The 11,844-nt window shown below is 47.3% G+C and overlaps 1 protein-coding gene and 1 long non-coding RNA gene across 2 annotated transcripts in view; one reads left to right on the top strand and one right to left on the bottom strand.

Annotated features, from left to right (window-relative positions):
• Nr0b2 (nuclear receptor subfamily 0 group B member 2) overlaps window positions 1–1,156 on the top strand; it is a 3,602-nt gene extending 2,446 nt beyond the window's left edge. The window contains exon 2 of the mRNA XM_050150207.1: window positions 638–1,156. Within this exon, the coding sequence (XP_050006164.1) occupies window positions 638–879 (242 nt within the window). The 3' untranslated portion in view covers window positions 880–1,156. The remainder of the gene's footprint in view (window positions 1–637) is intronic.
• LOC126506557 (uncharacterized) lies at window positions 822–3,472 on the bottom strand. The gene is made up of 2 exons (XR_007593246.1): window positions 3,147–3,472; window positions 822–2,894 (listed from the first exon to the last, which is right to left on the bottom strand). It is a non-coding gene; the product is annotated as an uncharacterized lncRNA (long non-coding RNA).
• Between the last annotated feature and the right edge of the window lie 8,372 nt (window positions 3,473–11,844).

Genomic DNA, 11,844 nt, shown 5'->3' with positions numbered 1-11,844 from the left:
CTACAAGAGCTAGTTCCAGGACAGGCTCCAAAGCTACAGAAAACCCTGTCTCTCAAAAAACCAAAATAAATAAATAAATAAATGAAAAATAAAATAAAATGAAGGAGATGGTGCAGAACGGGCCAAGGCAGGGAACTCATGAGTTAAATATTGCCTCCTGAGCGACAGGTCCTGGATTTGATCCCCAGCGCCACCAGACAATTGGGTCTCTGTAAGGACTGGGAATGCAGTTCAGCCGTACAACTCTTTTTGTTTGTTTGTTTTTTTGTTTTTCTTGTTTTTTGAGACAGGGTTTCTCTGTAGCTTTGGAGCCTGTCCTGGAACTAGCTCTTGTAGACCAGGCTGGTCTCGAACTCACAGAGATCCACCTGCCTCTGCCTCCTGAGTGCTGGGATTAAAGGCGTGCGCCACCATCGCCTGGCCAGCCGTACAACTCTTGCCTAGCATATTAAAGGAGCCATCAATGTACAGCGCAGTTGTAGAAGGCCTGCCTGGCGGGCACAAGCATGCGCGAGGCCCTGCATTGCACCCCAGCAGGTGAGGGAAGGGAACTGCTAGCCTTCTCCCACCCTGGGCTAGCCTGGGCTAGCCTTCACAGAGCAGCCACTTACCAGCCCTCTTCACCCTCTTTGCGCAGATGTGCCAGGCCTCCATGCCTCCTGCCACATCGCCCACCTGCAACAGGAGGCTCACTGGGCCTTGTGCGAAGTCCTGGAGCCCTGGTACCCAGTTAGCCAAGGCCGCCTGGCCCGAATCCTCCTCATGGCCTCCACTCTCAAGAACATTCCCTGCAGCCTGCTGGTGGACCTCTTTTTCCGCCCTATCATCGGAGATGTTGACATCACTGAACTGCTCGAAGACATGCTTTTGCTGCGGTGACCTGCAGAGTGGGGTCCGGAGCTTCCAAAGGGGAGGAGCTCAACTCCCCAGATGTAGCCCTCACTTCAGCCACAGCCCCAGTTTGGACTTCCTTGGCTTGGACACAATGTGCTACTAACTGCCTAATAGGCCCTTGGTAGCCCCCCAAAACTTCTGGGCCAGGGCCAGGGATGGGAGCATGAATAAGGCTGTAATACATCAAGCCAGAACTCCTCCTGACTTTGTATAGAACTAAACTAAGTTATTGATTTTTGTAATAAAAGGTGTGACCAACTGACACCATAGTTGCCTGTAGAAGGGACGAGCCAATCTCCAGGGTGCACTCTACTCTTGCCAGAGGGGACTCCTGGAAAGGAACCAGAGACCAGCTCCTTAATGTTCTAGGACAGGATGGTGATGTCAGTGCTAGGGATAAGCTCTGTTTTACAGCTGAATGAGAAGCCACCAGAAAGCCTCTTCTCACTTCTGCCACCTTCGCGCCCTTCTCCCTGAGCAGAGGGACTTTCTGTCCCTATCTCCAGGTTACTGTCTCCAGGTTACTGTCCCCTAGAGATCGTCTCTTACCTCGGAGATATTGGGATTGCAGCTAATCACAGAAATGCCCCCATTCCCAAAGTAAACAAGACCACTTTACTTTCAAGAATTCTTGACCCTCGGAGTACCCCTTTCCTGCAATTGACAGAAGATACTGGTCCTTTACTCTCCCAGCACCAGGGAACAAAGCAGCCAGAGCTGCCCCAAAAGCAACTTAGAGGCCGAAGCAGGCAGAGGTTTAACTATGGTATGGTCACCCGCAGTTATTAAAGTCTGAAACCACTGTGTCCTGAGTCCCTGAGTTCCCTTCCATTGTGCCTCTGCCCTGCCCCAGACCTGGGACCCTCCTCCGCTCGGAGGGTCATTCCCGTTGTCCTAATCACCTAGGCTACAGCCTCCAGCCCTGCTCCATTCAGAGTCTGGCTAGGGTGTGTTTTGATTGGTTAATGTCTGTGCCTCAGTGTTTGTGAAATATTTTGACCCGGTTATCCTGGGTCAGGGTGACTGACCTGAAGGGTGGGCAGTAGGAAATGATAACCGCACAGCTGCCTATAGGACTTCCAGCCCTCCTCCTGTGCTGAGAAGACTCCACCCCTTCACCTCCACAGTTTGGATCCTTCTCACAGGCCCAAGTTAATTATTGCTCAGAGAGAGGTCATTCTCTCAGGGGCAACAGCCTAGGAGTCACCACTCAGGCCTGGCTCTAAAGCTCCCAGCCTAGGACCATGCCGCCTGCCCGTTATGGATACCCAGTGCCAGCACCAAGGACAAGCCTGTGCCTTCCCCCAGCCCCCTTAGTATAGAACCAGCCAGCGCAGATGCTGCAACGATTCACAGAACTCAGATGTGTAGCTCAGGGTCACCCATACAGACAGCTCTCCCTCACACATACAACTCACAAAACAGACCCTCCACTGACCCCCGCATAGTACTGGGAAGCATGTAGCAGCAGATCCCCCCCCCAAAGCACATATATGTACCCAAGTCACACAGTCACAATACAATGCACCCGTGCACCCAAAAGTGGGCCTGCTGCTTGAAGACACCTCCAATCTGCATATGCTTCCTGTTTATCTTATTTTATTTTTTAATGTGTATGATATTTTGCCTGCATATGTGTGTGCATTATGCGCATGCCCAATGCCCTCAAAAGCCAGAAGAGGGCAGCATAGAACCCCCAGGCACTGAAGTTAGAGATGTCTGCGATCCACCATATGGGTGCTTGGAATTGAACCCCAGTCTTCTGGAAGAACAGCCAGTGCTCTTAACTGCTGAACCATCTGTGAGGGTCTCGTCCCCAGTTGGTGAAACTGTATTGCCTTGTTGGAGATGTGTCCCCGAGGGTGGGCTCTGAGGTTTCAAAAGACTCACCCTATTCCCGGTTAGCTCTCCGCCTGCTGCTTGCAGATCAAGACGTGAACTCTCAGCTGCTGCTCCAGTCACCTGCCTCGGTCTCCGGCATAAGCTCCAAGCCTCTGGAACTATAAAGAATTAAATTCCCTCTGCTACACCTTGTCTTGGTCACAGTGTTTCATCTCAGTAGAAAAGCAACTAAGACACCATTTCTCCAGCCCCAAGCCGTTTTCAGATGAGACAGAATCTTATTATATAACCCCGGCTGGCTCTGATGCTCCGGCCTGACACGTGCTGGGATCACACATGTGCGCTATTACACCTGTCTGTGGATTGCGCTGTTCATCCACTCCCACGTCACAGTAAAGAGAAAAGCATACCTCACTAGACACAGAGGCTTGTGCCGATCACTCCAGCACTCTGGAGGCTAAGGCAGAAGGGTTGCCAGGAGTTCCAGCTACACGGTGAGTTCAAGGTCAGCTTGCCCTATCTGGAAACCAATTTAGGGAAACAGGTGTGGTGGTGTGTGCCTTTAATCCCAGAGTTTGGAAGGCAGAAACAGGCTGATTCCTGAATTCAAGACCAGCCTGGCCTATGGAGCAAGTTTCAGGACGACCAGGTCCACACAGAGGAAACACTGTCTCAAAAAGCAAACAAACAAAACCTAGTCTGGTGGTGGTGGCAACCCCCCCCCAATCCCCCCCCCTTTTTTTTTTGGTGTTTTTGAGACAAGGTTTCTCTGTAGCTTTGGAGCCTGTCCTGGAACTAGCTCTTGTAGACCAGGCTGACCTCAAACTCACAGAGATCCTCCTGCCTCTGCCTCCCAAGTGCTAGGATTAAAGGTGTGCACCACCACCACCCAGCAATTGTTTTATTTCCTTTTTTCTTGTTTTTTTGAGACAGGTTTTCTCTGTAGCTTTGGAGCCTGTCCTGGAACTCACAGAGATCTGCCTGCCTCTGCCTTCCTGAATATTGGGATTAAAAGCATGCGCCACCACCGCCCGGCTACATCTCTGTGAATTTGAGACCATCCTGGTCTACAAAGCGAGTTCCAAGACAGCCAGGGGTACACACAGAGGAACCTTGTCTCAAAAACATAAATTTAATTTGGGCTGGAGAATATAATTCAATTGGTAGACCATTTGCCCAGCATATGCAAAATCCTGAGTTGACCTCCAGCCCTGTAAGCGAGGATTGGTGTGGGAAGTCTTTCTGTATATGTGCTGTTTTTATTGGTTAATGAATAAAAAAAGCTACTTGTGCCTATGACAGGACAGAATAGAGCAAGGCAGACATTCCAATATTATATTTAACATTTCCTCATGTCAAAATATAAAATAATAGAAATGGGTTAATTTAAGATATAAAAGTTAGTTAATAAAAAACCTAAGATATTGCCCAAGCAGTGTTTTTTTTAAATATTTATTTGTTTATTTATTTATTATGTATACAATATTCTGTCTGGGTGTACGCCTACAGGCCAAAAGAGGGCACCAGACTTCATTACAGATGGTTGTGAGCCACCATGTGGTTGCTGGGAATTGAACTCAAGACCTTTGGAAGAGCAGGCAATGCTCTTAACCACTGAGCCATCTCTCCAGCCCCCAAGCAGTGTTTTAATTAACAGTTTCTGTGTGATTATTTTCGGATCTGGGTGGCTGGGAACGAACAAGCAGCCTCTGGCAACAAAGTATGATCTCTCTGTCTCCTTTTTAGTTTTTTCTGTGTGTGTGAGTGCAGATGTGTTTGTGTCTGTGTTCTGTGTGTATGAGTGCAGATGTGTTTGTGTCTGTGTTTCTGTGTGTATGAGTGCAGATGTGTTTGTGTCTGTGTTTCTGTGTGTATGAGTACAGATGTGTTTGTCTCTGCTCCCTCACCCATGTGGCGAGTCATCCCAGCATGACTTTCAGGAACCGGTTCTCTCCTTGTACCATGGGATAGGAGAGGGGTAGAACTCAGATTCAAAGTCTGTACCATGAGAACCTTTACAGGTTGAGCTGTCTTTCTGGCCCCACTTCTGCTTCTGTGTCCTCATCTCTCTAGTCACTCCCTATGTCCTCATCTGAACTCTTACGCTAGGAATGCGAAGAAACTATGACCAGACCAAAGAGTTATGTCCTGTGGATCAGGGGGAGTGATACTCCTCCCGTGTGGGTTTTCCAGAGCTGGGAGACTGTCTGTATTATCAGCATCCTGGGGTTGGGGCTGTGTCTCCTTTTCTGGGAGAGGAGGAAGAAGCAGGCCCTGCTGGGGTATGGAACTTCCTGAAGTCTAAAGCTAATCAAAATCACTGTCCATGCTGAGACTTGAGCTCAGACTTCCTTGACAATAGAGGCTGAATCCTTGCCATCTGCACAGACAGGAGTGAGTCCCAGACAGAACTGGGCAGTCTGGTGTCAGCGCAGCCAGGATCCCTGTCCTCAGGCTCAGTCAGGGATGACTCACAGAAGAGCTGGAGAGTGCCCGTGGCTCCAGGGCAGCCTGGGTACTGGTTTATGGCCATCATCAGCTCTATCTTCATTAGCCAAATCACTGTATCAGGCAGCCAGCAGCTGCCAACTGACTGTCAGCTGACTGTGCTGTGCCCAGGTGTGAGCTACCCTGCCCTCGGGGCCTCTGTGCACCCTTGAACCTTTGACTCCGGGACAAAGCATGAGGTGCTCATCAGCGTCACTCGGTGTCTCCTGACATTTCCTCAGTTCAGAGTCTGTGTCAGGGGAAAGGACAGAGAATGAATAAGACCCGGATCCTGGCCTTGTAAGCACTCTTTCCCCTGGCAAATGAAGACACCCAAGTAATTATAACACCACAGTGATCTGAACCACGTGGGGAAGAATAACTGTGCCCCGGAGGTGGAGAAGTGTTTCCCTGGGTGCTGACTGTCCTGAAAAAAAAAAAAAAGGTTTTTTTTTTGTTGTTGTTGCAAAGTTGAGACATTCCAGAGGGAAGAGAGTATGCAATGGCACAGAGGTGCCAGGGATCAAGGAATGCTTCCTGAATGTGACCTGGGACCTCGTGGGCCTGGGGGCAGCAGGAGACGGACCTGGGGGTGTGGACAGGGTTTGTATCCCAAACAACAGTAGAGAAAGGAGACACCAGGAATCTGGTGACAGTCTGAAGGGGTCATGGTCAACAGAGGGGACTTGGTGCTCATGACAGGGCATGGCTACGGGAAAATCAAAGCTGTGCTACCTTTATGAGCCAGGACAAACCAGGTGTGTGGCTCACACCCTAGTCCCAGAACAGGGGAGGCGGAGGCAAGAGGATCAGTAATCTAAAGTCAGTCTCTGCTACAGGACACAGTTAAGGACAGACAGGGGTGTGCGAGGCTCTGCCTAGAATAGCTCCTCCAAATGCCTGTGCAATGGGACACACACACACAAACACACACACACACACAGAACCAGGCTACGTCAGAGGTAGAGTGTCAGCTCACTGTACACGAGGCCCTGAGGTAAATCCTCAGCACAGGGGGAAAAAAACCAAAACATTTAATAACAATATCCCAGGACTTGGTGGGATACATCTTTAATCCCAGCACCAAAGAGGCAGAGGCAGGTGGATCTTCGTGAATTGGAGTCCAGCCTGATCTGCACAGTGAATTCTGGGACAGCCAGGGCTACATAATAGAGAGACGCTGTCTCAAAAGAAACAAACGACAAACCTAACGAAAATACAATACCCTGGAAAACTTCAGACCTACACCCTTCTCGAAGTTTTTCGCCATACCGATTTCTAGACTCACAAAGGAGCGAGGAGGTGGCACCCATCAGCAGCCCCAGCACTTAGCTGGCGGTGGCAGTGCACGCCTGCCTTTCATCCCAGCACTCAGAAGGTATGGACGGAGGAGGAGGAGCAGAAACTCGAGATGGTTCCCTGGGTAAAAGTGCTTATTGTGCAAACTTGATAACCTAAATTCAACCTCTGGAACCTTGTTGTGGAAGGACAAAATCAATTCACAAGGCTTCTGACCTCTGTACCCTCCCTGTAGAGTGCATTCCCACACGTCCCCACACATAACAACAACAAAATAAAAATTAAATTTATCAAGTTCAAATGGATCAAAGACCTCAACATAAAGCCAGCCACACTGAACCTCACAGAAGAGAAAGTGGGAAGTACACTTGAATGCATTGGCACAGGGAAGCACTTCCTAAATAGAACCCCAGCAGCACAGACACTGAGGGAAGCAATTAATAAATGGGACCTCCTGAAACCGAAAAGCTTCTGTAAAGCAAAGGACACGGTCAACAAGACAAAACGACAGCCTACAGAGTGAGAAAAGATCTTCACCAACCCCACATCAGACAGAGGTGTGATCTCCAAAATATACAAAGAGCTCAAGAAATTGGACACCAAAAGATAACATAATCCAATAAAAAAAATGGAGTACAGACATAAACAGAGAACTCTCAACAGAGGAATCTAAAATGGCTGAAAGACACTTAAGCAAATGTTCAATATCCTTAGTCATCAGAGAGATGCAAATCAAAACAACTCTGAGATTCCATCTTACACCTGTAAGAATGGCCAAAATCAAAAACACTGATGACGACTTATGCTGGAGAGGTTGTGGGGAAAAGGGAACACTTCTGCATTGCTGGTAGGAATACAAGCTGGTAAAACCCCTTTGGATGTCAGTATGGCGATTTCTCAGAAAATTAGGAAACAACCTTCCTCAAGACCCAGTAATACCACTTTTGGGTATATATCCAAAGGATGCGCAATCGTGCCACAAGGACATGTGCTCAACTATGTTCATAGCAGCTTTGTTTGTGATAGCCAGAACCTGGAAACAACCTAAAAGCCCCTCGACCGAAGAGTGGATAAGGAAAATGTGGTGCATTTACACAATGGAGTACTACACAGCAGAAAAAATAGCGACAGCTGGAATTCTGCAGGAAAATGGATGGAATTAGAAAACATTATTTTGAGTGAGGTAACACAGACACAGAAAGACAATGATCACATGTACATGTACTCACTCATCACTCATAAGTGGGTTTTTTTTTTTGTTTTTTTGTTTTTGTTTTTCGAGACAGGGTTTCTCTGTAGCTTTGGAGCCTGTCCTGGAACTCCCTTTGTAGACCAGGCTGGCCTCGAACTCACAGAGATCCGCCTGCTTCTGCCTCCTGAGTGCTGGGATTACAGGCGTGCGCCACCACCGCCCGGCTCATAAGTGGTTTTTAAACATAAAGCAAAGAAAGCCAGCCTACAAACCACAATCCCAGAGAACTTAGACAACAATGTGGACACTAAGAGAGACTTACATAGATCTAATCTATATAGGAAGTAGAAAGTAGAAAAAGACAAGATCTCCTGAGTAAATTGGGAGCTTGGGGACCTTGGGGGAGAGTTGAAACGGGGAGAGGAAAGGCAGGGAGAAGAGCAGAGAAAATGTAGAGCTCAATAAAAATCAATAAAAAAATAAATTTAGGGCTGGAGAGATGGCTCAGAGGTTAAGAGCACTGACTGCTCTCCCAGAGGCACTAAGTTCAATTCCCAGCAACGACATGGTGGCTTACAACTGTAATGAGATCTGGTGCCTTCTCCTGTCATTCAGACATACACACAGACAGAACACTGTATACATGATAAACAAATAAATAAATCTTTTTTTAAAAAAGGAAATTTTTAGGAAAAAAAGGGACAGGTCTTGAAAAATGGCTCTGAAGTTAAGAGAGTATTCTGCTCTTCCTGAGGACCCAAGTTCAGTTCCTAGCACCTCAGTCTGGCAGTTTACAACTACCTGTAACTCCCTCTCTGGGGGATCTGGCGCCCTCTTCTGGCTGTCACCAGCATCCACACATACGTGGCATACACACACACACACACACACACACACACACACACACACACACACAAAGGTTTAGTTGCTGCTGTTACTGTTTTTTAGGTGTTTGCTACCACACCCGGCAAGATTTTGTTCATTTTTATTTTAATTGTATAGATATTGTCTACTTGTATGTTTGTGCAGCTTGTGGGGGCAGCACCCATGGAGGCCAAAAGAGGGTGTCAGATCCCCTGGAACTGGAGTTACAGGCATTGGCATGAGCTGCCACGTGGGGACTTACCCAAGTCCAGTACAAGTGCAGCTAAGTGCTCTTCACAACTGAGCCAGCTCTCCAGCCCCCACATGGTTTTCTTAATCTTCAGAAAATTGTGAAGTCCATCGTCATCCTCAGTTATAGAGTTTGATGCCAGCCTGAGTCAGGTGAGATCATGTCAAGAAACAGAAAAGAAAGAAAGCAAAAAACTTAAAAATGGGATTGCTCATCTTATATGCTTCTGTGAGAAGCTACATGAGATATTTCCTGCTTTTCTTTTTCTTCCTTCCTTCCTTCCTTCCTTTCTTTCTTTCATTCTTTCTTTCTTCCTTTCTTTCTTTTTTGAGACAGCGTTTCTCTGTGTAGCCTTAGCTACTTAACTCTCCCGAAACTAGACCAGGCTGGCCTCAAACTCACAGAGATCCATCTGCCTCTGTCTCCAGAGTCCCAGGATTAAAGTCGTGCGCCACCACTGCCCGGCCTGTTTACCATGTTTTTATTTTATTATTTATATGTGTGGGTCGTCTGCCTGCATGCTTGTCTAGTGCACCGCTTGACTCCCTGACACCGTTTGAGGCCAGAAGGACCTCAGATTCCTTACAGAGGACTGTGATCTGTGACCTGGGTGCAGGGAACCTCCCCCAGGACCTCCAGAAGAGGAGCCGACGCTCTTCACCTCTGTACCATCTCTGTAGCCCCCCATTTGTCTTTTTCACTCAGTGCTGTCTCCGCGTCACCCAACTGTTCTGTCTGGCAGTGACTATTGATCGCCGTTGTTGTAAAGAATCTCATTGCTGCCACTCATTTGCCTGTTATGCTGATGAACATATGGTTTGCTTCGCATTTTATGAATATTACAAATTAACTTGCTTAAGCGATGGTTGCTTACTTATTCATAGTTGTACATTGTATTTGCATGTACACAGATACACTCAGTAGTTCAGGTGTGTGTTTATATCTGTGCATTGTACTTGCATGTGCGCAGGTACACTCAGCAGTGCAGGTGTGTGTTTATATCTGTGCATTGTATTTGCCTTTTGTTTTGTTTTTCGAGACAGGGTTTCTCTGTGGCTTTGGAGCCTGTCCTGGAACTAGCTCTGTAGACCAGGCTGGCCTCGAACTCACAGAGATCCGCCTGCCTCTGCCTCCTGAGTGCTGGGATTAAAGGCGTGCACCACCATCGCCCGCCCGGCTTTGTGCATTGTATTTGCATGTACGCAGGTACACTCAACAATGCAGGTGTGTGTGGAGGCCAGAGATCAGGATGTCTCCTCTGTCTCTTCTACATTTTTAGATGAATTTTAAAAATAAATTTATTTATTTTTATTTTATGAGCATTGGTGTTTTGCCTACATGTACGTCTATGTAAAGGTGGTATATCCCCTGGACCTGGAGATACAGGCAGTTATGAGCTGCTATGTGGGAATTGAATCCAGGTCCTCTGGAAGTTAAGAGTACCCAGTTGTCTTAACTGTAGAGCCATCATTCTAGGCCCCTTTACTATTTTTTTGGGGGGGGTCAGAGTTTTTTCTGTGTAGCACTGACTGTCCTGGAACTAGCTCTGTAAACCACAGACTGGTTTCGAACTCACAGAGATCCCCCTCCAAGGCATTGGGATTAAATGTGTGAACCGTCACCACCCAGACTATGCATTATTTTTTAAGGCAAGGTCTCTTGCTGGATCTGGAGTTTGCTTTATCAGCACACTGACTGGCCAGCCAGGCTTGGATCTGCCTGTTACCGTTCGCTAGCCGTGGGGTTACAGGTGTGAGCCATCATGGCTACTGTTTATGTGGATGATGAAGATATGAACTCAGGTCCTCGTGCTCGCTGAGCAATGACTTCACCACTGAGACAGGTGCCCTGCCCCTCACTGCATGCTTTTAAATACACAGCTCTTTGTAGACCACTGGCTACAGAGGATAAGAACGACCAAGTCAGCTGGGCGATGGTAACGCACGCCTTTAATCCCAGCACTTGGGAGGCAGAGGCAGGTGAATCTCTGTGAGTTCAAGGCCAGACTGGTCTACAGAGAGAGTTCCAGGACAGCTAAGTAGCTAGGGCTACACAGAGAAACACTGTCTCAAAAAACCAAAGGGGGAAAAAAAAAGAATGATATTGGAAGCCAGGTGTAATGATATATCTTTTCTTTTTTCCTACCAAAGTCACTATCTTAATCTTTTCTTTTTTTATGTGCATTGGTGTTTGGCCTATATGTTTGTCTTGTATGAGGGAGTCAGATCCCCTGGAATTGGACTTACAGAGAGTTGTGAGCTGTTGTGTGGGTGCTTGGAATTGAACCCAGGTCCCATGGAAGAACAGACAGTGCTCTTAACCACGGAGCATCTCTCCAGCCCATGAGGGCACATCTTTCATACCAACACTTGGGAGGCAGAGTTCTGTGAGTTCGAGGCCAGCATGGTCTACAGTGTGAGCTGTAGGATAGCCAGGGCTACACAGAGAAACTGTTACAGGCCGTATCTACAAAACACAAAGGATAGCAGCCTGGTGGCCCCCACGCTCACATCAGTCATTATCACCACCAGCCTTGGAGGCTTTCTCCATCATTCCCCCAAGGCCGACGACTATCCTAATTTTCAGTTAATAATTTAGGTTTGCTTTCTTTCTCTCATTTCCCCCCATTTATGATTAAGACAAGTTTATGCTCTGTAACCCAGCCTGGCCCTGAACTTGTAGTCAGCCCCCTGCCTCACCCTCCTAGGTACTGAGACTATTTGAGTACCCTGGGCTTTTTCTGGTTTAAAGATTATTTATGTATATATCCCTAAATTCTGTTTTTAGTTTGCAAGTTTGACCTTTATATAAATGAAATGATTCTGACTTCTCCATACAGACCTGAGATTTTTGGGGGGAGAGGGGTAGTATTTATGTATTTATTTATGTATTTAATTATTTATTTTTGATTTATCAAGACAGGGTTTCTCTGTGTAGCCCTGGCCATCCTGGAATTCACTCTGTAGAACAGGTTTGGCCTTGAACTCACAGAGATCTGCCTGTTTCTGCCTCCTGA

This window comes from Alexandromys fortis, unplaced genomic scaffold, assembly GCF_014885135.2.
Source record: "Alexandromys fortis isolate MF-2015 unplaced genomic scaffold, M_Fortis_MF-2015_v1.1 scaffold_26, whole genome shotgun sequence".
NCBI classification, from domain to species: Eukaryota; Metazoa; Chordata; class Mammalia; order Rodentia; family Cricetidae; genus Alexandromys; species Alexandromys fortis.
The sequence above is the reverse complement of the archived record's forward strand: the minus strand, read 5'-3'. Positions and strand labels throughout refer to the sequence as shown.